The sequence below is a fragment of the Poecile atricapillus genome, chromosome 6, assembly GCF_030490865.1.
Source record: "Poecile atricapillus isolate bPoeAtr1 chromosome 6, bPoeAtr1.hap1, whole genome shotgun sequence".
NCBI lineage: Eukaryota > Metazoa > Chordata > Aves > Passeriformes > Paridae > Poecile > Poecile atricapillus.
In genome coordinates, this window is record NC_081254.1 from 30,181,900 (window position 1) to 30,208,991 (window position 27,092).

The 27,092-nt window shown below is 37.4% G+C and overlaps 1 protein-coding gene across 2 annotated transcripts in view; it reads right to left on the reverse strand.

Annotated features, from left to right (window-relative positions):
* NRAP (nebulin related anchoring protein) overlaps positions 1-25,818 on the reverse strand; it is a 47,964-nt gene extending 22,146 nt beyond the window's left edge. For both annotated transcript variants that reach the window (XM_058840989.1, XM_058840988.1), the window contains exons 1-22: positions 25,558-25,818; positions 25,193-25,287; positions 24,379-24,466; positions 22,069-22,173; positions 21,423-21,527; positions 20,649-20,756; positions 19,721-19,825; positions 19,063-19,170; positions 17,988-18,092; positions 15,130-15,234; positions 13,863-13,979; positions 12,358-12,462; positions 11,335-11,442; positions 10,495-10,599; positions 8,009-8,107; positions 7,413-7,517; positions 5,733-5,840; positions 4,811-4,912; positions 4,105-4,302; positions 3,783-3,887; positions 1,390-1,488; positions 245-349 (exon numbers count right to left, since the gene is read on the reverse strand). In XM_058840989.1, coding sequence (XP_058696972.1) covers positions 245-349; positions 1,390-1,488; positions 3,783-3,887; positions 4,105-4,302; positions 4,811-4,912; positions 5,733-5,840; positions 7,413-7,517; positions 8,009-8,107; positions 10,495-10,599; positions 11,335-11,442; positions 12,358-12,462; positions 13,863-13,979; positions 15,130-15,234; positions 17,988-18,092; positions 19,063-19,170; positions 19,721-19,825; positions 20,649-20,756; positions 21,423-21,527; positions 22,069-22,173; positions 24,379-24,466; positions 25,193-25,287; positions 25,558-25,629 — 2,352 coding nt within the window. In that variant the 5' untranslated portion in view covers positions 25,630-25,818. The remainder of the gene's footprint in view (positions 1-244; positions 350-1,389; positions 1,489-3,782; positions 3,888-4,104; positions 4,303-4,810; positions 4,913-5,732; positions 5,841-7,412; positions 7,518-8,008; positions 8,108-10,494; positions 10,600-11,334; positions 11,443-12,357; positions 12,463-13,862; positions 13,980-15,129; positions 15,235-17,987; positions 18,093-19,062; positions 19,171-19,720; positions 19,826-20,648; positions 20,757-21,422; positions 21,528-22,068; positions 22,174-24,378; positions 24,467-25,192; positions 25,288-25,557) is intronic.
* Between the last annotated feature and the right edge of the window lie 1,274 nt (positions 25,819-27,092).

The following is a 27,092-nucleotide window of genomic DNA, read 5'->3' on the forward strand; positions in this document are numbered from 1 at the left end:
TGAAATTGTCAGTGTGCCACTCACCTGGAAGCATGTGAAAAATGCACAGCTTCAAACTCTAGAAGTGGCAAGTCTTCAGAACAGCAGATGTGACTACGATTTATTAAGAGCATGGAATTAAATTTCAAGTATTTATATCTAAAACATGAGGACATTCTCTGAGAAGGAACATAACCTTTACCTACAGAAAAAGTATTTCACAGCAGCTGTAACTATTCACAGAAGTGAGGGAATGACACAGTACCTCACTGATATTGGCAGCATTTGCTTTGGCCAGCATGAAGACAGGGTCATCTTTGCTGATGGTGTACTGATGAAGAAACTGCTCTTTCCCTGACCTGTAGGCAACCTGTCCACAGAAAGCAAAGCAGGGTCAACAAGCAGTAGTCCATATTTAATGTTGAAGGAATACTGGTTAAAACACCCCAAATATTCAAGGATTAGTAAGGGTTAACTTATTTGGGAAAATTATTCTTTAGCATCCTGAACTTTTGTGTTAAATAGGGAGGTAAAAACTGGCTTATAGAGGGAGGTTGATGAAACTGCTCATGGTTAAATTTCAAGGAAGCAGTGAAACAGCACATATATCAGGATACTTTGATTTTATTTCCCAAAATTAGCTACTTACCTAGCTATAAAGCTGGCAACAATTCATACTCTATACAAAATGCATGCAAGAATATATTTCACCCAATGTTAAACGGCATCTACTTCTTGGGTAGAATGAAAGTCTTTAATAGGACATAGAGAATTGTAGGCATGAAATGAAGAACACTAAGCAAGTGAATCTTCAGAGAACATTTGTGACCTAAATGTAATTGCTGACACAATACTCCAGTGAGGACTAACATTACAACTTTGAATGAAAACATCAAGGACCTTTTATGATCCAAGTAGAAATCATCCCCATTTTATATCCCAGGGCTACGACAGCAGAGAAATTAACTGCTCTGTTTTAGCCCATGAAGTTCTTGGAGGAGCTGTTCAAAAACTATGAAAATATGCCTCATTTCACAAAGTGTTACATTTCTTACATCCCACAGAAAAAGAAGTCCCTACTATAAAGCTCTAAATCTATGGTTACTGTTCTGATTTCAGCACACACAGAAAGGCAGTTTGTCCAGCACACAACAGACAACTAACAAGAGTCAGGAGCCCATTCCCAATGGTGTTTGATTTTTGTTGCTGTTATTCTAGTTCAAAGAATTCAGGGAGAAAATTAATCAAATAAACAAATAAAACCTGTTAGAATGAATTTGAAGAAACTTCATGTATAGAAAGTCTTCATGACTGTGGGCTCTTTTACCATCACACTGGTGTACATATGTCAGGAATGACCACATTATGCCTAAGCTGTTTGCAAAGAGACAAATTCAGTCAAGGACTCACATCACTTTGAAGTTCCTGGCTTTTCTTGGCATGCTTGATCTGAGAACTGTCAGCCACACTGGTGAACTTCAGAGCATCAGCCTTCTGCCTGTACTTTTTCTACAGCAAATTAAAGCAAGTTACACAAAATTTTCTACAGTACTTGCCCTCCCCCAAAAATGTATTACTTTTAAAAAATACATGAGTGATAGAGCCAAAAGAGCCCTGTAAATTCCCAAGACAGTTTTAACACAGGTATCAACAAGATTAGCTTCCAAGTACTGCCCACTGCCGATATTTTGAGGTGAGGGCAGTGCACAGCTGTGTGCCAAATGCATTGTTGCTGATATTGCAGGCATGGATATCTTTGGTGCCAGATGTGCTGTCTACATATCTTACAGGACCTAGGTTGCACACCAAGCAGCAAGTGGTGTTCACAACCTGGGTGTGACTTAGGTTAGGACCCAAGAGAGCTGATAAGCCACACAGTATGTGTTATTATCTCATTTCCTTACAAGAGACTTCTCAAGCACATTCATGGGTGGTTCAAATCACTGAACATATGTTACTGAGATATTTTTAAATTATTAAGATGATAATTAAACTAGAGAAAGCAATTTCAGAGTCCTGAAAATTAACTTGAATTCAAAATCTTCCCCATCCTCTCAAAATCTTCCTCTTTTCAAAGTAGACCTAGGCATAGACATTGCAGTTAATCCTTTCTGGGATGAGCAGTTATTAGAGGCCTCCACAAGGTTCAAGTCTCAGATATGGGAAAAGGTATTGTTCTTCATTCATCCTCTGGTGCCAGTACTTACATAAAATCCATTTGAATGGACAAATGTGCATAGAGACTAATATTTTTTAGTTTGGTAAATAAGACTGTCCATAGTTTCATTCCATTTTACATTTTGTTTTACATCTGAAACACACCAAAGTGAATGGAAAACTTTAATTGACTTAATAAGGCTTTAGGACAGGCCTATTTTAAATTATTGTCTTTGCCTCAGCCTATTGCACCACTCATTTGAGAGCAAGCTAAGCATCCTTTCTTTCTTTCTTTGAGATAGTACAAGGAATGCAGGACTCTGTTTCAGGACCTCAGTATGACAGGGGAGACCAAGCAAACACTTCTTGTACACTTTAATTGAATTCTTATTCTACCAGTACGGTCATGAAGTGGGGCATTCCACCTAGAAATTGTGGAAATGCATTTTTTCCATTATCTGGCATTTCAGGAGAGAAATTCTTCTGTTTGAACTGATGGGTGAACAGATCAGTTTACACTGTGTCTCTGCTAGGGGAACACAAAATAGAAGTTAAAAAAGCACGCAGCACTTCAAAGAGGTGCTCATCGCTTTATTTTAGAAACCTGGAAGGGAGGGAGGCAGATTAAAAACAGCATGTTTTGTCACATTGCATGGAACACAATGTAGTGACATCCTGCAAAGAAATGACAAAACACCAGGCTTTGTATGGCAACAGAGATCTCTAAAATAATATCCACCAGTCTCCAGTTTAAGTGACTGTCAGCCATCTCGTGGCCTTGCACAGCACTGGAATGAAAAGGCAGATCATTATGGATTAAATATTTGTGGAAGTGATTATTGCTACAGCACACCTCACAAGCAGATGTCACTCCACCTGTAGCAAGACACCAGATCTGAGGTAGCTGCTCTTCTTTTGTTTCTGAGATGTATTTTCTCCCCTTTGTAAGAGTAGTGAGAGGGTGTCAGAGACCCAAAGTGTCAGAGAGTGTGATCGCCAGTAACTAACTGGCTTCTGTTCCTCCTTCCAGAACTAAGTGGGATTTTATCCTTCTTGTCAGACTTCCCCCAATTTATTCTTTATGTTCTCTAGTTTTCCTAGCACTAGTGAGACTGCTCAACCATAGCTAAGAAGCTGAGAAAGTTCACTTCCATAAGGTTAATGGCAGTGCAAAGCCATGAATTAATAAAGCAAAAGCAATAAAAAGCAGGAAAAGCTGAAGCTGCCAGTAAAGTCACAGCTCCTACTTGCCAAGGAGCAAGGAAATTTTCAACTATGGCTAACAAATATCTAATTTTTAAATACTGCTCCTTAAAGCCTCTTTGTACATCATGCAGCACATGAAAATGGAAATTCAATGCTGATCTGCAAAATGGACAGGAGAACAAAAAGAGGTGGAAGCACAACTACAGAGATTTCTACCTCATAGATTATTTTTATAATTATACAAAGTGAAAACATAATTTTAATCTCTAACCCAGGATCTTCTAAACTCTAGAATAACTAAATTATGCCCATCAGTTTTTCCATTTCTCAGATATTCCTTGTTATGAATCCCTTACCTATTCCACACAATGTAATGGAATGAATAAGTGTAAATGAACCTTTGAACAAACAAGAGACAGAAGCCCCAGAACTTTGCTTACCTCACTGACTAAATCTCCTACTTTTTTGGCTTGTTGTATATTAAGACTTCCTTCTGTGATACATCCAGCTCCTTTCATCCATGTCAGGTCTGCCCTATATTGGAGCTGAAGAGGAAAATTACATTTATTGGCACAGGGAACACAAGGATAATGTTTGCAAGTGAGCATGTGCACCCTTTCCAGTTTCAAAGGCATTGCAAAGACATTTTAAAAAGCCATAGTACAATCAGCGTTCATATGAAACAAGAATTAACATTAAATAGAAAAAGTTATAATCTCTTGTACTGTTTTTAATGGTTAAGCTGGGTGTACATCATCTTACATCACTCTGGAGATCATAGGCCTTCTTTGCCCACTTGGTCTTCATATCTTCTGGGAGCACTGTGTACTCATGGAGTCTGGTTCTATAATCCAAGTCACTGGCAAGTGCCTGAGCCTTCTTAGCATGCCTCAGATTTATCATATCCATGGGCAGGTGGAAATTGGCCTTGCTCTCCTCAAAACCTTTTTTGTAGGCAATCTAGAAAGAGGATTTTAAAAGATTGTGTCAGATATTTCAAAGCTATCTTAAGTCACCCCTTTTGTTTGGGTCCTTATACAGATTTGGCAAAAAACCCCCCAAGCACGTGTAGAAATCAGGTCCTATAAGGGACAAAACAGATAGCAAGGTAAATTTTCTAGATTCTAGAAACATTTTCCTATTACAGTTCACCTCACTTTTAAACATACCCTTACAGATTTGAAAGCTCTGTGTCGAAGTGTTTGTACTGAGGTTTTAATATGATGATCTTTTATTCATATTGAGGTTTTAACAGGATGTTATTTTCCTGACCCAAAATAAGGACACCGTTGCCCAAAATCCCCTGCTGTGCAATCATTGCAGATTAACAGATGGTGAAGGAAGCTAATTTTGTTAAATGCTTCCAAGAATTCCTTACAGTGAGAGCAGTAACAGTGGTAGATCACATAATGTTGCTGAAAGTTTCCTAATTATGAAAACCACCTTTTGAATAAGAGAAATAATTTACCTCACTACTCATCTTGGCCACCTTCAGAGAGTGCAAAAGTCTTGAATCCTTGGTTTCAGTTGTTTTTCCTTTTGTTCTTTCATATTCTTCTTTATATTTAATCTGTTGAAAAAAAAGTGTAAATCTAAGATTATTTTCAATTACCTATGGGATAAGCAATATGTTTTTCACTGGTGATTTGGATGGTCAAAATTTAGAAGAGCTCAGTCTGATTCTCTCATTGTCACTTCAAATTTCCCAGATTTTCTTAGAAATTACAAAGATGCAAGGTCAGTCTCATTTACGAGGTCTTTAACCTCATTCTTTAAGGCTCAGCCCTCTGAGGTGAATATGCTTATAAACTTTAATTCTTCTGATTAGTTAAATTATCTGGCTGTTAAAGGCAAAGATAAGAAATCAATCCAAGCAAGGAATTCAAGGCTTGAATTTTTTAATGAGGTGGGATTTTAGAATCCCTACCACTGCTGAATACTTTCCAGCTGCAGAAAAAGTGTCTCCTTTTTCTGCATCTCCACAGGTTAAAAATCTTGATATAAGTTGTTTATAAAGATTTTGTTTGGAATTTTTTTTATATACATGTGTTTATGTTAAGGAAGCAGACTAAAGAAATATGCATTCTCTTTGTAGTAGATGATAATACTATTTTTGAGGCTATAAACAATTTAAAACACTGAATTTCACTATGGGTTTATTGTGTAAATTTTGCTTCACCCTGTACACATGATTTTTAAAAAAATAATTTTTGGAGAGTGAAATATCACAGCAGAATCTGAGAAAGTTTCCAACTCTTCATTAGCCACTGAGAAAGTTGGACAGCCAAATGCAGGATTTAAAAATCCAGATGAAGTGAGCTATGCTTTATTTCCCTGTGCTATAGCTACTCATACAAAGAGTAATTCCCAGGTAACTAAATGTAACATACATCACTGGCAAGATCTCTTGAAGCTTTGGCAGCAAGTAAAGGCAGAGAATCAAGTTTTATTTCAAAGCCCCGGCCCTTACTCTTCTCCCAGCCTTCTTTGTACTTAATCTGAGGAAGGAAAGACAGCAACATGTCACTAACACATAAACACACAGGATTTTCAAACAAACATGGAAATGACTCAGAGAAAAACAGAAGCATAAATATGCTCAGTCCACAAACTGGGACCTTCTTAAGTCATAGTTCATTGTCTTTTTCAGCTAATTAATTGTCTAGCATTGAGTCAAAATTTTATTCTTGGAGTTCACAAGCACGTAATGTCCCAGAACATCCATCAATAATTCTCAATTTCAGACAGATATGCAGGAGGGAGGGTTTTTCAAAATTGCCTCTGGTTATGTCTACCTATGCAAATAATACAGATCTATAGGAGCTGATCTTTAGGCAGAACAGTTAGTGCTAAGAACCAGACAACACACCACTCATTTCAGGATTTTTCTTTTCCATCCAAATTATATCAGTCAAGTCCCATGCACTGAATTTGAAGCTGCAGCTCTTTACATGAGCTCCTGGAGAGCGTTCAAAAGGAATCCAGCTGGTGTGCTCTGAGACCAGCCCACAGTGTGAAGCAGAGGTCAGTGAAGCAGCCCCTATGATCAGGAGATTGTCTTCAAAAGCACACCCATGAACTCACTATCTCACAAACACTGATGGAACACATGAGAAACACATATTTAACTCCTGAAAGTTAGTGGAACTTAAAGTAATATTTTTTTTAAGCTGTTTTTCAATATTCCACTTGAAATTCCATTAAAGCAAGATCAGCTATGCCTTCATCCATACCTTGCATGGGGTTTTCAGGAAACCCGAGTTTCTGGATTTGGCTTTTTACATGTTTATATTTTACCAATATCTAACAAAGAGCATGCATCCTGACATCTACAAAGTTGTAGTCACAAAGAATGTTCCTCCACAACACTTTGCCAATGCAACTTAAATAAAACTTAGGGGAAGAACACAAGACACAAAAAACTTGCAGTAATGACAACTGAACACCACGAAAAATCGTGAAACTGGTTAAAAAATAAAAGTCACACCAGTAATATCTGGAAGTATTTTCCTCATTTTGCCCTTGTCTTGGGTTCTTTTTCCTCCAAAACTATCTATGACAATGGAGGCCTGAAAAATACTCTAAAAATTACATAGAAATTCAACTTTTCCTGCAAGCACTTGGTTTTAACCCACAAGACTCGAAATAAATCACTATTTATTGCCAGGAATCCTGCCAGGAATGGAGCAACAGTGGGCTTGATCCATGTTGGCTGAAGTCATTGTTTCTTTCCAAATGACTTCACTGGACTTTGAATTACTAGAGCTGTGCAAATGTTGGTGCTTCATTAAAATGTCACCTCAGAAGCAGTTAGTTTTGTGGAGTGAATACTGATTTACTGATTTAAAGAAATTCAGATCATGTGAAAATATCTTGGAAAAAAATGTCTAGGGTTTCACTGTCCTTGAAATTGGATCCCTGCCTATTCTGGATATCATAATTCATGTTGTTTAGTACAAAGACAAATGATAAATGCTAAATGCTTCCAGAAAGAGTGCCATCATCTTTATATTAATTTCAGTCTAAAAACAGCATCATGAATGCCAGAATTTCCTCAAGGCTTGACTTACCTCGCTGTATAACTCAGCATTGGCTTTTGCTTTCACTAACAGTGGTACATCCTGAGGTAGAGTGAAATTTGTTTTTGTCTTCTCATACTGGGCTCGGTAGTTCAACTGCATGTGTTGAAAAGGTTAGCAAGAAATTCAGTTATTTTTAATTTAGTAAAAATATAACCATTAGACTAATTGACTGCTGTTAAATTTCAGGTTATTGTTGCCATAAATTATAAATACACATAAGAATTTGTGATGCAAGTATGAAGGCAATAAGGCTAACTTAAACACTAGGAAGTAGAAATTTATTCTATAAATAAAGGAGGTACTGATTATCTTTAAACCCAAAAGATATAATTTAAACCTTCCCTTAATAAATACACAGAAAATAATTTCTTAAAAAAGCACACTGATACAAATCTTAAAAGTGGACACAGTATTAGATCTACTGGTATGCTCGCCACATTTTTGAAAGTGATTTCATTCAATATGTATTCTTGGTTTGGCTATGAATCTGCTGAAGAACTATCAAGAATAAAACAGATAAGGCTACAAATGCTGTGAAATAAAATTATCTCATCACTCTAGTAAATAAAAGTGGCAGAACTTACATCACTGAGCTGCTGTGCATTTATTTTGGCTTGAGCAATTTGTGGTGTGCTGGCAACAGAGCTGTACTTCAGCTTGTCTATGCTTTGCCTGTAGTTTACCTAATTTAAAATAATAAGAAAAAAAAATAGTAGAGGAAGAAATGGTCAAACTGGAAGATGAGAGATTGAATAGATGAAGTTTTGATAACTAATAATCTGGATAAAATATTACTTAAACCATAATAAATAGAGCTGAGGAAAAATTCCAGGATCTCTTGGATGAGATCTGAGTTAGTGCTCTGAAAACTTCCCTGTCTGAGGTCACAGTTTTTATTCCACTCTGAAAATTATTTCACTTATTATCCTTTCCGGTCAAACCCACAAATTCTTACAAAGGTGCAGCAACAGAAGCAAATCACTGCTATAAAATCCCCCAAATCATTGCTATAAAATCCCCCAAATCATTGCTATAAAACTCATATTCTTAACCATCACTTTGTCCATTTTTATCTTTATCAGACAAGAATTATTGTAACTGTCTATGAAGAGGTTTGTCCAGTGTACCACTGACACAAATGAACTCTCTTATACTTGGTGTTTACTGAGTTCTAATGTAATAAATTAACCACAGAATTTCCCTGTGTGGTCAGAGTTTTGTGAGGATGTTAAAAAAAGAAAAATACGTACTTATAGTGCCAAAAAAAAGTCATTTTAATGTCATCCATGAAGAGGACTGGAGCCTACTAAATTACTAACACATTAATATGGTAGCAAAAAAAAAATACGTTATTAAATAAATATGTTCAAGCCCCAAATCATGCATGATAAAAAAAAAAAAATATGAAGATTCCTTTCAAACCTGTTGCTGCAAAAGTACTCATTGCTATACTACAAAACACAATTATTATTCTCTGTAGGCCCTCATTAATATTCACTGTAGTTAATCACCACTTTGCAAGCATTGCGAATCACATTGCTTAAAACTAGTTTCTTAAGAACACTTCTTTCCAGTAAAGTGGAGCATATTTCTAGAGACTTTGAGTTACTGAAACTATTTCAATGCAAACCTTCTTATCTCCCATATCCTCATATAAACTTCCTCATTTTGCCAGAATGATAAAAGCTAGGAAAAAAGGCCTGAATTATCTCACAGGTCCAAAGTGATCAAAGTACTTAAAACAGTGCATTTGCTTCCTCAGAGACAGAGAGAATTTTAATTCCATGGAAAGGGATCATTTCTTTTTAACTGTGTATTTATTGCTACTTGTGATTTCTTAGTATATGAGGGAGTTGTATTCCAAAAAGAGTTCTGAGTAGGCATGTTGGTTATTTGGGAGCACACCAGTCCTGGGACTAATTCAAAATCCTAGATCAGGACTGGTGCAACAGAGTCTCTGTGGCCAGTGGAATTATGTGTTTCAAACCCTGATGCTGACTATCAGTTGTAAAGCCACTGGAATTGCTGAAATGTTTTTTACATTTTGGACATGAATTTATGCTTACCTTAAACTCTTTAAGAGCATGAGTAAGCAATCAAACACTGAATTATACTGTTTTCAGCTTTTACAAAGGCAAAGCTGAAATTACTGCTATAGAGGCAATAGTTCATCTTAGAGCTGAAGTGTGTCAAATACTTCCTCAAAAACACCAGGGTTCCCAATTCTAGCTCTTCATGCTGCCATTCTTGTCTTGGAAGAGGTGTTTAAACCCAGATAAATCTCACATAATATTAATGATCTCTCTAATGTATATTGCTGCTGGTTTATTGCAATTTCAGCGTAAAGACAGGGTGTATAAACTTTAGGAAGTCAGAAATGCCCTGCAGGGCTGCTGCCCTCCTCCTGGTGATTTTACAAGCAATGCCTGGTGACTGTGCTCCTAACTGAGTCACAGGGTAGAGGAGATCAGTCAAGCTTTTAATGCCTGTGAGAGATGAAAGCATCATGAGCTGTACAGGCTGCCATCCTTCGTTTCTCTGAAGGACACACACAGCCACAGCAGTACACAAAGCTCCTCACACTGCTCCAGCAGTAACTCAAGCCCAGGCACAGGGGCTCCTCCTTGGCACGGTTATGTGACCAACCAGCTCCCCTCCAAGGAGCTTCACATTCCGTGTCCTCAGGAACTTCACAAAGGATTCACAAAGGCTGCTTTAGCCCCCCTGTCCTTTCAGTCTGTCAGTGCTTTTGCTGCTGTTGAAGCTGCCCCAGGATGGTGGGGCTTATGCAGCACAGAGCTGGGCTAGGGCAGAAGTCACTGATTTCACATCACTCTACAATCTGTGCTGAACTGAAGCCAGCAGCAGGAGGTGGCAGCCCTTCTTACTGCTCTGAGATCTCTTGACACTGCACTTTTTTGCTTTAGCTTGGTTAGCAATGGCTGGTTGGTCCTTCCATTAAATCATCATTTGACACATGCAATCTATCACAATCTCTCCTACAGAGAGATGATGAGCTATGCAAGTCATAGGGGAAAAGAAACAAAAACAAAAACATAAAATTATTTACATCTTTCAAAGGGACCAACTTCCTTGTTGTCTGGTATGAAGGAGTGAGAGTAGCTGGGTAATTGTAGTCAACACCATCATGTTTGTAATCAGACTTATAGGCTATCTGAAACACAAGGAGAACAAAAAAAATCATTCTTTTTTTTTTTTCAGCTGTCATTTGTTTGAATAATTATCAGTCAAGAGGAAAGGAGAAACAATAATATTAATATTAAATACAAGAAACAAAGTAAGTTCAATGTCATGAGTGACAAAGAAAATGAAATTATTTGCATAGTTTAGCCACTAATTGATTCTTTTTCAGCTTCTCAATTAATCCAATGCCAACAGTGGGAGCATTAACTTAACTTCCACCTATGACACATCTCTTTTATCTTTCTGCTTAGTTCTCAAGCTTCTTACAGATTTGTAAATAATGTACTTGAAGGAATGGTATGTAATGAAATAGCTTCTTGACTAACCCAGTAAATTAAATTGGAATCCAGAAATCTTCATTAAGGACTGTTTTTTTCAGCAAAGGTCTGACCCTGGGGGTGGTGGCAAACAACCTTCAGCATCCTACTGATGTCAAAGAAAACTGAAGGATCTCAGTATGTTGCCAGATCACTGAAATTTCTTATTTTAACTTCTTCCACAGTGGGCCATAAAACAGCCATGTAACAGCTTACACTGTGAGCCATAAAACATTACAAAAGGGTTTCCAGAATTTCCCCTCTTCTCAACACATCTATCCATCAGATCCCCCATACAGTATGATCTAAAGATTTCTGTCAACTTAATTCTGGAAAAACTGAAAGACAAGGAGGCAACAACCACACAAGTGTGATTAAAAGGGACTCACATTGCTTGCCAAGCTGCCAACTTTCATGGCATGGAGCATCCTCTTGTCCATGCCAATACCCACATAGTGACCCTTCATCTCATTCTGGTAGGTTTCCTTGTATTTAAGCTGTACAAAAACAAAACAAACAAACAAACAAAAATACTCTGAGAAAATATATTCAACTTTTCTTCTAAAGTTTCAGCTTTTCAGAGTTTCCATGTTTTACAGCAGAGACACAAATTGTTATAGCTCTGGTCTACTAGTGTTGCCCTAATACAGGAACTCCTTAGGCCACGTCAGCCTTGGTACTTTAAAAAATAAAAGCTAAAACTCTCCATGAGTTTCTTGCTCTATAAGATATCATTTACTTGCTCTTCATATCATCTGAGTGCCACAAAAAGAAGATACATCTGCATTTTATCAGAAATAAATACTAGAACAAAGTCTCAGGGAGACAATATTCGGGCATTCAAAAATTAACAAAATTGGATTGTTTTGGTGCATCTTTGGTGCACCAACCCCAGAGTGGGGGATTTGACAAGAAAAGTTGATCATTCCACCATCTCTACTGTATGGCAAAATATTTACTCCTCTGGGATTTCAGAGAATGGTAAGAGGCAGTATGAAATAAAATTTTATTTCATGAGAAACAAGAAGTAAAGTTATTAACACTAATTATTTTTGCACTGTAACTATGTTCCTCTCTAGCATGAACTCTGGTGAAGTATCTTCTGCCTAACTAGTAAGGAAATGGACATGCACAATAAAATAAATAATAATCATGACAAACAAGAGCAATAACTGACTTCTCTAGATCAGCAGTCCATGGTAAGTAACCTCTCTTCCAAATACCTTAATGGTTCTTTTGGTAACCCTAAATAAAATGAGCCCCAGAGGTATACATCAGGACACACTAGGAAAAATGTTGTACAAAAACAGGCTAAAATCAGTTATTATCACATTACCAGCACACATTTATCTGAAGCATACACACAGTGACCTGTGATTCCAGCAGCTACACACAAAGAACTGAAAACTTACATCACTGGTGAATTTTGAGATCTTGCTCATATTCTTGAATTGTGGAGTGTCACAGTAATTCATGCTGTAGCCTTTGTTGTTCCCAAGATCCTTCTTGTACTCCACCTTAGTGACAAAAATGCACAATGGGAAGCTATGGTAAACCCTTAATGTGGTCTATTAAGTTCCTTCACACACTTTTTACTAGGCAGACCCACTGTTCAGAGATTCTGATAATTGGTTTTCATCAGATGGCATATGATGAAAATTAATATGAAGAGAATTTTCATATACTCAGTTCTTATTTTATAGAAAAAAGAAACACAGTTTCATCCTCTGCAAAGTATGCAGGACAGTGTCAGGAGAAAAACTATTAAGAAAACAATGATATACAAAGAAGGTGTACAGAAAGACACCTAAGGTGGGTGTGGAGCAAATGAACATGTACAAAGGTGCACCAGATTCCAGCAAGACCTCAGCAAGAGCTTTTGCACTCTTACAGTCATTCCTGTTTAAGGAACATGTACTCAGCCTGTAACAGCTGCAGTGAAAGACTGAGAGATGAGAGGAACTCAGCTTGCTTAGTCGAGGAAATCAAAGGCAGAGAGAAAGAAAAATGATGTATTTGTAAACCTCTTGAAAAGTAACCATGCAGGGAGAAGAACTTTTTAAACTAAAGGGCAACACTAGCACACAACACAGTGGTAATAAAGTGGACAGGAATAAATGTAGGCTAGAAATTGGAATAGGAGGATTATACGATGCTGTGTCAAACCAGCAGGAGCCAGGAATCGTTGGCCCAGGAGGCCCCTTCCAGCCCTACTTCCAGGGGTTTTTCATTATTGAAGGTTTTATACTTTGACATCTCAAGAGTATAAGTTTTGAAACTGCCATGGGGAAGTTGTAGAAACTCACATTTATTAATAGTTTTATAGCTGATATGACACTATAAATAAATTAATAATTCAGAATCTACTGAGAATTCTCTTGCAATCTTCCCTTACCAAGCAGAAAAAGAATCAATTATCAGTGACTCGTAGTCTTTAACATAGTGGAAGAAAACAGAAATCTGTATAACCAGCCATGTATTTTATGGTTTATGTAGAACCAGGTATAAATTTTGTCTCTGTTCTTATTTTTTGATTATTAGAATACCCTTTGAGACACTGTAAGGTCTCCAATTCATCCTAAAGCATTATACCGTAATATCATACTAAAAGTACAATTCAGGTTTGGGGTAGGTTTTTTCCAGGATTCAATTCTCCATGTGGTCAGAACTAGAATCACTCTCCTGGGGTTAATTTCCCACACTTTCATACAGATGATTGGAAGGGCCAGAATGCAGCACCTGAAGATCTGCTCTTGAGCTTTTCTCTCCAGTTGCTGTGCTACACACAGATGATTTTTTTTATGTACAATGCAGTAAGAACAACAGCTTTTTTTTAACTTGCAGTCCTTACTCATCAAACACAAATGTTTGTATGAGCTGCTCCCAAACTTGTTAAGAGATTGATTCAAGCCCTTACCTCACTGACAAGCTTGTTAACACTTTGGGCTTGTTTAAGGACCAAGTTGTCTTCAGCTGTTAGGGAGTGAAAGTGAGCTGCACCTTTCATCTTGGAAAGATCTTTCTTGTATTTTATCTGAAAAGAAGTAGGGAGAATTATAAAATAGATGTGCACCTTTTCATCCTTACTATTTAGACTGGCTCCATGAGTCAGGATAATATCTTTTTGCAGTGTGCAAATGTTACCGCCATGAACCAATCCTCCTCTTCACTCTATGTATTATAAATTAATGAAGAAACCACTGACCATTAACATTTTCAAAACCTATGAAACTGTGATCTTTATCTGGAAAGGTTAAATATTTCATGTTTAAACAGGGGACCACTGAGTTTGTCATCAAACTGGGATTGGTCACAGAGGATTCGAGGTGTTTTATATTCTCTCAATGATAAGCTCAGGTAACAGAACATGACTGATCCTTTCACTCCAGTTTATTGCTCATGTCTAGTCCAGACTAATACAAGCTGAAAGACTCAACCATCTGTTAGCTCTCCAGAAGACAGACTGAGCTCATCAGCTCAGACAGCCCCATCGGGGACAGGTGTCCACACTACAAAAGTTGTCACTCACAGGAACCCTTCGGAGCAGCCACAGGGTACTGACTTACAGACTGACCCATTTTTTGTCACTGCCAGAAATGGTCTCCCCAAGCAGGGATGAGGCCCTCTAATGGATGGGCTGGATGCAGGAATCACACATCACCACCTCTTTGCCAGTTCTTTCGTTTACCACCCAACACCAAAAATCACATCCCAGAAATAAGCTCACTTCTGTGAAGTGACAGTGTCATACTTTATGCTTCACTTCCTCCATATGACTTGCTTTGTGCTAGAGGCGTGATACATCAAAATATCAAAACCAGTACAGTTCATTCATCCTCCATTTATTCACTACTGGGAATACCACAGTAGTCCACAGGATGATTAAGGCAGTTGAAGGTTTCATTAATAATACAGGTGCAGATTTGCCAGGAGGGTTAACCTAACAGTAGGGATCCCCATTAGTTGCTACATCCATCTCCTCCCTCATGCAAGTTGAAGCTGTGCCCCCTTCTATTAATGGATATTATTAATCCCCTGAGCCATCCAGTTCCCAGTAATGCAGAGAAATGTCACTTTTGTTTACTTCTCAAGTGCAGTTTTAGCATTCTCCTCTCAGGCACTGCTCTGACAAACTGCTGGTTTTAATTGTTTATGAATTGTATTGATTCAGATTTCGTACTTACATCACTTGCCAATTCATTTGCTTTCTTGGCATTTTGATAAGCTGGAGTGATCATAGCAGGAAAGCTTCCTTTCCCTCTGCGTTCCTCAAACTCATCCATATATCCCTGAAGAAAATTCAGAGTGTTTACTCATCACACATGAGCAGGTAGGGCCATGGGTTATTTTACAAAGCCTGACAATCGTTGTTGATAGGGAGTTTCATGAATTCAATAATTTATTTTTTTAAAAATGAAAAAAATGACTGAAATGTAAGAATAAATTGACCTGTTAAATTACCTACGCCTCTGAAGCTACCTGCATTCCAAGAGAAATTTAGGTAGCTGTTAGCTGTGGTCAAGATGACATTCAAGTGTACAATGACATATACCCTTCTGATCACACCTCATCTCTTACAGAGATGATAACTGCTTCCTCTGTGTTTGTCAATACATGTTCCCCTGGAATATTATAAAAATAGCTAATGGTTTGGTTAGCCAGGAGACTTGCTTAAAGTTAATAAGTTTAACGTTAACTTTGTGGTGTTACAGAAACTGTTTGATCTTTCCATGGTAATTTTTCACATCATAACTGACCAAAAATAATTGTTCTCCAGTGCAGTGATATATTTTGAAGAGGGATTAATAAATCTAGCAGAGACACCTAGATACCAAAATACCAAACTCCTTAGTGAAAAAAATCACAAAATTCCATCTGTCTGATTAAAAACCAAAAACAAATTGTTGTGGAAGTAACACACTTAAATCCATCTACAGATAAGGTCATGTGTAAATATTTGACAATTTGAAAGCCATTTAGATTGTTTAACAGCAAAGTACTGGAGTTTTTTTTTTTTAATTGTAATGGACAATAATCCTCCCAAAGCCTTCTATGACAAAAACTCAGGGGGAAATGGAGTACAAACAAGAACACAAACAAGTGAGATAAAGTGTAATGCGTCTTCTCTGCAATATTTTGTAAATCTTTTGTAGTAAAGAGGCAGTTTGAGTGAAAATAGAATGTGCCATGAATAGAATGCATGTCAAGAATGCCATGGAGAGTACAGATAGGTCTACAAATATCTGGGATATCTCTTTTGTGTGTTCTCAATGCAAAACCATCCACTGTAGGCCATTTTGTACATTGTCAATGTCATGTTTTAAAATAGGTCATGCCACAAGTCTGTGAACAATGTGATGCCATAGTTACAATGGCATTAAATTGTTCTATAAATAGGCATAGAAAAGAAAAAATATAGTTGATTAATCAGCTTAGTTATTTTCTTAAAATGTCATTAAAGGGTTTGAATTCTCCAGACTAGCTTGTTTTTTGCTTCCCTCTTAAATACATTTTAATATAATTTCTAATATTTTGCATATATTCAAAGTTTTGGAAAACTATTTTAGCCACTCTTAAGGTTTTTAAACATGAACAAAACAGATGTTCACCACAGGAATTTTACAGTAAGATTCTGTAAATTTTCTCATGTTATATATATAAATGTGCATATATATATCTATATCTATATCTAAATATATCTGTCTGATGCACACTCAATTCATTGTTGATGATCTCAACAGTTAGAAATCTAATCCCTTTACCCATGTTAAGTCACAATTTACTCAGAAAGATCCATTAATTTCAGTGACTCTGTGTTATTTGACTACTAATATCAGTATCCAATCTATAAAGATTAAAACTTAAATTGAATTTGAAGTCCATGACTGAAGTTTCAAAGGTACTTTCAAAGAAAGAAAACTTAAATTAATTCTAAAACAGAAGCATTCTAATGCTTGAAAATGTAATTAGCACTTTTTCAAATTCATTTTATTTGTTTATTCCTATTAAAACTTGTAGTAGTTCAAAAGACAGAACTAATTGAAGGCTTCATTGCTACAATTCTAAACTCATATTCTTCAAGGATGGTTTGCTTTCCACAGAATACTAAATGTAGATTTGGACAGAAGAAGTGAAGAAAAGTAAAATACCAAAGGTTTTAGGAAAATACAGCTCCTGTTCCTTCATTTCTCCAAAGGATATGGAGCTACTTAGGAGCAGTACCCCTGAGATTAACCATAGAGTTTTCTTTATGCAGCAACACTGTTCAATTCCTTTCAAATTCCATTTAGATGCATTCAGTTGTATTTATCTGTGCTATCTCCCTAACCTAAACAGACTATAACTTTGGGTGCATTTTGGGTGACCACAAAATCAATTGTATTCCCTAAAAAATTAAACATAAGCAAAATTAATGCCACTGACCAAACAGAACTAAAGCCTATTTGGTTCCACAAACACAGAACTACAGCTTGTCAGGCTTATAATACCCCTTTTGTAGAAGAGGTGAAATCCAAGAGATTGTGTATCTGAGAGATTCAGTGCTGCTAACACATATTTAGAGCTGCAAAGCTCCTAAGATTTGTTAAAATACCCACCATAAAAAGGCACCTAGCTATCTGCCAACTTTCTACCACTTCACAGCCCTTTCATATTTCTTCTGACTGAATTTCCTTATTCATGGAATGGGAATATTTCCTTGAGTAAGCACATTTCAGTGTGACACATAACACCACAATAGAAATGTAGAGTGCATACATGCACACAGATAAAATTTGCCAAGGTCAGTCTTTAGGAATGGCCCCACCATAAGGATCATGCAGTGACAGTGCAGCCACCCTGTAGTCGCATCTTTAGGTGCCAGTGACAGATACATGACACTTTAGGAGCACAGTGCTGTTTGCACACCATCCTTTCCCTTGAGACCTTGTTTTTTCACACAGGAAAACAAAGTGAAAATAGGTGTCACCAGTTTCTAAAGCCTTGAGCAATCAGCTGCAGTAATGATCAACATCAGCATGGCTATCTCTTGGATGTTGCATACCTGTCCATATTGATCTACATTTTCTCTTGCAAAAGCAACATCTGTTCCAGCTGTATGGCTGGCTTTTCCCTTGATCTCCTTTTCATATCTTTGATGATACTTTACCTAACAGGAAAAAGGAAACGAATAATCCGGGTGAGTTTAGTCTGGTACACAGATGCTGCACAATAAATAACAACCAATGACATGCACATGTTGTCAATAAAGGATTGTCAAAATTCCCACTGCCACCAACCTGCACAAGTCAAATATGCCTGCTTGACAATATAAAAACAGAGCTAGTGGTGTATTTTTAATAATGCACTAGGAACATGGGACTTGCCATTTCAACCCAGACCCTTGGTTCAGTGTGTTCAGCACCACCTGCTTGACAGTGGCTAATACCCAGTGCTCCAGCAGTTTAAAAAAGTAGGACTGATTGTAATTCAAATTCACAGTTACCACAGAGCACACTTTTACCACAGGGTCATCTGAACCCCATCAATAAATGGGTTTGTTTCTGAAAGATGCTTTATCTTCAGTGATAAAGGGAATTTTAGGCAATCAACCTTCAAGTTTAGACCAAGATTTGCACTACATTTACTTAAGTCAAAACAATGCCTGTAACCTGATGCTGCCCTTTAATCACCATGTGTGTTTGCTGACAAAAGTGAAGGGTTTTCCACAGATCAAAGGCAAACAAAGACATGTAATTGTTTTAGAGTCAGTTGCTTTTACCTTCAAAATTACAGATCTCTAATTTTCCTCATTGACTCTTAACAATGTTTTAAATTCAGTTCCTTTGAGTTATATGTTCTTCCATATGTTATCTTCTCCAACAAAAAGAGCTTTTCTTTCAGTTTCCAATAAAAAAGCACAATTAACTGTACACTTTGAAAGAATACTGATGTCCTTTTATGGTGTTTATTAAAGAGTACAGGGGTGTTGTGATTTTGTTATGTTTAGAAAGGAAAAGAAAGCCAGTAAAAATCAGTATGCCATGCTCATGGAATTTCTGCCAGTATGTTTTCATTCAAAATTTGTGTGATAGTTTAATATTTTCTTCCCCAAAAGAGACTTTGCTTTAGACACTTACATCACTGGCTAATTCATTTGCTCTCTTGGCTATTTGATAAGCTGGAGTGATCATAGCAGGAAAGCTGCCTTTTCCCTTCCGTTCTTCAAAGTCTTCTGTGTATTTCAACTGTAAAAATTCAAGACAGTTCAGGAGCAATTAGAGCAAATGTATCTTGATTGCACACAAAATCAATCTTTAAAGTTGCAAAGTCAGGCGTTCGATGGCTGTCATCTGCCGAAAGGAAGATGAACCACAGAGTCTGAATCTTTGCAATTTGGTCTTTAACTACACAATCACACATCTTCTGCATGGCCCCTTTGTTTTGTTCAGGGTGTAGGATGAAAAGGGTTGTTTAAAGAAAGTACTTAAGGTGTCTGCAAGATGCCTGCTCTATTTACATTAGTCAGGCAGTTTCATACCTTACTTTGCATAGCAGCCACTTCCTGGGTATGGAACAGATTGGTTCCTCAGCTTCTGTTCTGATAGCTTAAAATGGCCTCAAATCAAATGTGATCTTTGTAACTGAGAGAATTAAATGCTCAATGGTAAAAGGAGTCTGCCTTTAAAATATTTTTTTTTGTTGTTTTTCTTTGTGTTCATATCTTCAAGTAATTTATAAATACCCTAGGAACCACTTGCAGAGCCAAAAACAGATCAATCTGTTCTGTTTACTTACATCACTTGCAAGATGTGCTCCAGCCTTTGCATGAAGTATCTCTGGAGTGTCTACAACAGAGGTGAACTTTGAAACTCTCTCTTCATGTCCACGCTTATATTCCACCTGAAGAGGAAAACATATATATCCATATTACAAACAATAAGCAGCAAAAGTATATTTCTTATCAGAAGGCTTGAAGGGAGAAAGAGCAACAGCAGTCATGACACTCTCCACTCTCCACAGTCAAGCTACCATACATTCAAGGCCCAATTTTCTTAAAGTGAATACAGAAACAGACAGAAATGGACCCAGATATTCAAATTTTCAATTGATTTATGGGAGCCATTTGATTAAAATACCATGAGAATAGTCATTAATGTCCCAAGATCACACTGCAGTGACAATGTAGATAGTATCTGCAGAAGGCAATGCAATACTTTAAAATAATTTTTATGGGATTTATTTTTACTTATCTTTTTCATGTAAATTGTTCCTTTAATAAATAATCAATTTTCTGTGCATAAATTTAAAGTAGCTTGCATATGAATTAATTTCAATATTACAGCTATTTGATTTCAAATACTAAAGTGAAAAATGTCAAATGTAAATAATTAGATTAATAGAGCCATAATGTGAAAGCAAAGGTAATGAATTAAAGAACACTTCAGAGCAAGTCACAATCTTTTTCAGGCTGTGATAAATTATGGCAAAAGTTGCTACATTTTCCAGGAAATATCTACATTGTAATGTATTCTATATAATTGTCTTCCCAGGCCAAGTAGTTTATTAACCCTGTTTTCTGCATCATGTTAACATTTTCTCACTTTGTAACAGTGAGAAAAACAAATATTCACCATAGAATCTAACATCTCAAGTGAATGGCCTGAACCCAGGATTCTACAAATTCAGAGGCGTAAAATATAAGTAAAAACCCTGTGTGACTTACATTACTGCTTAGTTGTGTGGCTCTCTTAGCAACCTGATAACCTGGAGTGATCATAGCAGGGAAGCTGCCTTTGCCTCTTCGTGGCTCATAGTCTTCTGTATATTGAAACTAGAAGATGGATTTGCTCATTAGAGAAGAATCCACCGTAGTTTAATGTGATTCTTAAAGGTATTTATCATTTTATTTAAAAATAAACAAATTAAAGGACTTACACTTTATAAGTTTGCTGGTTACAACTATTTCCTACATACAACAGAAAACATTTCTCATTCCTCTCAATTATCCACAGTTAATTGCCTATATTGATTCGGTCACTAACCCATTGCATGGATACAGCCATAGTTCAGAGGTGATTTTCATCAGTCATGGAAATTCAGCCAATGAAATGTCTGGTATGTGGAAAATATGACATATTTTCCATCGTGAGTTCTGCTCTACTGAGAGAAAGAGCACTTCCTGCTGGATCAGATCACCTCAGTTTGGTCAGCACTTGAAGTGATTCTGAGCTACATAAATACATAAATGTATGATGGCAATAGAACTCTTAAGTTACTTTAATCACTTACATGGCTAAGTATTGTTGTTGACAGAAATAAACATGTCAGTCTCTGCTTTGGCAAAATCTTAACAAGGATAAGAGTGTAGGCAGACCCTCCAGAAATTCCTCCTGCAAAAGCTGGAGGTGACATTTTACCAAGGACTGACTTTGATGCATTTGTAAGTCTTCAGAATATGATAGACCATGAAAATAAAGCCAAATATCACTCCACTTACATCACTCAGAGCCTTCTGTGCCTGTGTTATCTTGACCATCTCAGGATCTGGGATTGTTCCTGGGTACCATGATTTTCCTTCCTCATAGGCAGCATAGTAAGCATTCTACAAAACAAGAACTAAATAACTACCTATCTTCACCCTGGTTTTAACACTCAAACAGCTGATCTGACAGGAAAAAAAAAAAAGAAAGAAACATACAGTGCTGTGGAAGTGAAATTGTACAGCACAAGGCCTACATTCCACATCCCTTCAGAGTGCCAAGGCAGAACTTGTATAGCAAGAACTGACATCAAGACGACAGGATCTAGGATCCTGGAGTGAAACTCAAACAACACCCCCTGGGAATCAGATCACCTGCTGTGAAGCTCCAGTGCCAGTAGAGAGAAGACACATAGAGTATGGCTGTACATGCAGCAGCCCCAACAGCTGACTCTAGACACACTCTTCCTTCCTCACCTTCTGATTCCTCTCTCTTAAGCTATAATTGAGCTATTTCACCTTGAAAAGTTTAGCCAAATAAGAAGCAAAGGGGTTTTTTTATCATTGAATTGTGGTGATTAAACCCCTAACAATCAGGACAGCCAGGGCCAGTCCTTGCTGTCCTGCAGGCTGCTGGCTTGGAGACTCGAGGGATATTTCATACCTGGGTAGCCAGTTGCTGGGCTTTATAGACACTTTCAATTTCTCTGGACCTTGCATCCCACTGAAAGACTGATTTGAATTGTTCACTCTCTTCTCGATATTTTATCTAAAAGAAAAAAAAGATAAAAAAATACTCATTTTAGTAGTTTGCTAGTACTTACTGACACACGCCCCCTTTGGAGAAGAATAAGAGGGGAGACAAAAAAAGGTGATGATTGCATTTAGCCCTAAGGCCAAACCTCTGCTTTCTAGTCCACACCCAGCTCTACCTAAGATTTCTGACAGAACAGGACCTGCACAACTATAAAGGAAATATGTAAAGCATATTACACCTGAAACCTGAAATGACATTCTGAAAGAATAATTTGATCTTTAGATAATACTTTGGGGAAAATAATCTATGAGCATTGAAATCCCTAAGAAATTTTAAGCAGGATGTGTCAATGCATTAGATGAAAAAACTATTACCAATGAACAATATTCTACTCTCCTATTTCCCTGCACAGTGTCATATCCTAACTGTGCATATGTAAATGACTACTATATTTAGTCCTGGATCATTATGTTCCTACTGCCACTTTTATCATGATAGCATGTAGAAATCCAACTGAAATCACAGCTCTGTTATAGAACTCACTCTTCAGATGTAAAAACTCAGAGTAGGAAGTTTAACCTGACTGGACAGAAATGTCACTGAACACATGTACCATTATTCCCATTTAAAAATTAAGCACAGAGGTGCAGAGAGCTGATTGATTTGCCTGCTAATACAGAAATTCTGTATAGAGAGACCTAATTTTTATCTCTGCATTCTAGCTGATGTCTCAATGTAAGACTTATGTGAGAATATCATGTTGGGATTGAAGAAACATTCTATTTTCTGCATCAGAAATAAACTTAAATATAAAAACAACAGACCTCCATAGCAGCAAGTGAAACTTTCCCGAGTTATTGTTATTTTATATGTTTACTAGTGAAAGATTTTCCTGCTCTCAAAACTTACAGAAGTACTTCCTTTAAGCAGGTACTGCAGAATCAGCTTCTTTACTACCCTTAGCAACTTTCTCTCTGGAACAGAACTTCATGATGTGATTGAAAAGGGCAGAAGGTGTTTAAGGTGTATAAAATAAGGGAAAGTGATCTTTGAGCTAAAATTTCTCTGGTTTGTGTACTCACATGCACTGGAAGTATCAGTCTCATATCACTGCCTAAACCAGAAATAGAACCTGCAGTAATACCAAACTCATTCCTGAGCACATCCGTCACACACAGTTTAAAATAAGTGAGACAGTCATTGCTGAAATTGTTACAGCCCATGATACTGCAAAAACTGAGGCATAAGAATGCTGTACAAAATGATAAATGATACAGTGTCTGACAAAGGATATTCATGTGCATCAAGCTTTTGCAGCTAATACAGGACATCAGAATGAATTTAGCATGCCATAATCTATTAAATACAACCGCCTTTGTTAATTTTAGTGATGGCTAATCACACCAGAACACACTGCTTCGCCTGTGAAATAATTCACAATGAGTAATGTTATTTTAGAGCGTAGAAAGACGCGACGTTCAAAAACACAGCATTACGCAGAGAAGTGAGATAGCCGTCGATTATTGGTCGTTCCTTGTATTTTTTATTTCCCCAGGTTTTTGGAAGTGCGGGTTTGAAGGTGCTGTGTCCGCAGGGAAGCGCTGCGGGACATCCCGGGGCGGCGCTGGCCGTGACGGCGGCCCCCCAGCGCCCCTGGCGGCCGCACTCGGAAGCGCAGCGCCCGCAGGGTGGAGGCGCCTCCATCCCCAAAAAAGCTCCCTCAAAACCCTGCAAATCTCCCCCGAACCGGCGCTCCCCCGCCTCGGGTCCGGCGGGAACACTCCACAAGGTAAAAAGGGAAATTCTGCCTGCGTCCCACCTAGTTATAATTTATCTGTTGTTTGGCAGCGGGTTCTGATGAGATCACAAAGCGAGTTGTTATTGCTTCCAGAGGCTGTGCAACCCTGCTTAGTCACTAAGTTTACACAGCTCTGTGCAGTTTAGGCGAACTGTGCTTCTGTATAGATTATCAGATATACAGGTGAGGAGCTCCAATCACTTTTTCCTTCTGAGAGCAAAAGCAAATCCAGATCTAAGATTTCCTTCACATGATTAATAATATTGAAAAAAATTATGATTCAAATGCAGCTGAGATCTTACTGATCTAAAAGAACTCAAGAAGGTAAGTAAAAAACACATATTTATACTTACAAAACAAGAGCCATAAGTATGTTGTCAAAATGTGGAACAAACACATTTAACCCTCAAGCTTCTTACCTCACTTACCACTTCCGACAGTTTTTTTGCATTCATATTTAGCGGTGTTTCAAATACACTCGCGAATGCATTGTTTTTTGGATTGTGCCTAGAAAATGGAAAGTGTAAAAGGATATTAGGGATGTACCAAACAGCCCACCAGAAAGGTTCTCTTCAAGCACTCAAAAACACAATATCAGCCTCCGCCCCTCTATACACAACTTTTCCCCCACTCACACAAAGATCTTAGATTACACTCAAGTTATTATTGTAGGGAGTAGGTGCCTAGAGCAAAATTAATTTTAATGATCATCATATCAATGCTGTGTTTCTAATAACAAAAGAGAATAATAGAATAAAAAACAACTGTCATCTCTCCTTTTTCTGCTGACAAATTTGACAGGAATTGATCATTATAATAAAAACTTCCTAGAACAAACCAGCTCCAAAATCTGCATTTTATACATTTTCCTTATGATTAGCTCAACCTTGTTAACTCTTAACCACTGATTTGGAAAACACTAAAATTTGTGTTTGTCTTTATTTCCTTCCCACAATACTAAAATGGAACTTAATTTGGTATATTTTAGCACACTGGCCAAATGAAGAAGATTTATGCATGGTAAAAAGAGTTTCCCATTACTTGTGATTCATGTAAATCCAAAGATATGCATTAAGGCACCGACAATACCTAATTTCACATCACACATGGGACAGACTGAGTTCAAACAGTGATCTTCCATTATGTTAAAAAGACTAGGCAAAGTAAACCTTTGCTTAAAAAAATTAAAAAAAAAAAAATAAATAAAAGAAGGAAAAAAGGAAATACACTTACGCTTGACAGTAAGGCTTTTTCTCATGGCTAACAAAGTTGTTTACTGTTAACATCATCTTGCATACTTCACAGTGAAAACAGGCTTTATGCCATGTCTGGAAATGCCACAAAACAGAAACCAAACAGACATGATTTGTATTTCATTATTATTATTCTGCTAAGTTTAAAATCTCACTATTGATTCTTACCATCCATTTAAGGAATTTGACTATTTTTTTCTTCAAATATATACATGTGATTAATTCATTTCAGTTCTGAACCCAGTTACGAGCAAAGAACTTTTGGAACTGAGAGATTTGCACAGTGTTAAAAGTGCCAATCTGTACATTTATTATAGTCCAAAATGATAAAGAAAGAGAACTGACCTGATCTATACAGTTAATCTTCTCAGCAGGGTAAACCCCATAGCCACATCTAGCACACGGCTGCACATTCATCTTGAAATCCACAGAGTGAAAAATATATAGGTTTATACAAAAGGTTCAAAGAATATGAAAGTGACTTTTTGGCCTGTGCAAAGCACACTCTAGACACTCCAGTCAAGGCCTTTTGCTGTGGTCAATGGCTCCCATTAAAGCTCTGAATTGAAGTCTGTTGCTCCCTTTGCTGACCTTCTGTTTCAAAGTCAGCTGCAGGCTGGCTTTTAAAGCTGCCAGTTAGTAAGAGCGGTTATTTTGGCAACTGTGTCAGTGCAGAAGGGAGGGTAGCAATATCTTTCTCTAAATAGAAGAATGAACTCACAGAAACAAATCACATCCATGTGAATGTTAGAGCCTGATCATTTTGTATTTCAGTTTTGCTGTCCTAAGCCCAGGATGAAAAGTACATACAGCAGCAGTAATTTACCATTAGTTTCTCCTCACCCTGATAAACAAGTGACCTCACGGGGGAGTATTGTGTATTTAGGAGCAGCCTCATAGCAGAAGGAGGTACCACCAGAGAAACAGGCCAGAGATGGGTATGAAACTTCCTGGCCCTTGGGTGGATGTAGAAATTCACTGCCAGAAAAAGTCATTAATTTTTTTTTCTCCATGCCAGCTCAGTTTCACCTTGTATATTACATCAGCAGAGCAGAGCACACTCTTTTCTCATATCTCCTTCTTTCATCCACCTGTCACTCCATCTCCAGGTGTAGGAGGATGCACTGTGAAAGAGGCAGAGCCTCTTATCTCAAAGAGTTCTAAACATGATGGGTACGAATCCAAACTTCTATCTCCTACAGAAAAAACTTCAGAAAAGAACCATTTACTTTTGAATTGAATGAACAAAGCAGCTATTTAACAGTGTTCACCAAGAGCAGACTGGAATAGATCAGAATATAAAAATTCCTTCACCAAAAAATGATAAGGAATGTCTGATATTAGGATTCAAGCAAGCTATTAGGGTTGTGAAGTCTGCTCTGAACAAAAGAAGCTATTAAATTCTACCAGCTACAAATGGTCAGGATTTAAGATTTACATCTCACCAAATCATAATACTTCCAGCTGCAGGGCTCCATAACCCTGGGACACAGCTAAGAGTCATCTCAATCTGAGTAAAAGTCTACTTAGCCATCCATGCATCTGCCCCACTACCTGCAGCAGTCCTGGGATACTGCTGAGCACTTCCCTTTTCTATAAATTGCAAACAATTCCATCAAAATAATTTCTGTCTAAACCTTCTGGGTATGCTTAGAGAGCCTCCTATTCATCTCTATTGAGATATGCAGTTCTGCTTAACTTATTATTGCTACTTTTACTGAATGCTGACAATGTACTGGCACAATGTACTGTCAGCAACTGGTGTTCCAAAAATAGAGTCTCTAATCTGAAGAGCAGTGGCACAAAGTCCTGGAAACACTTAAGGCCTTTCAAAGTAACTAATATCAGTATATAAACAGATGCATTTTCATTTTTTAAAA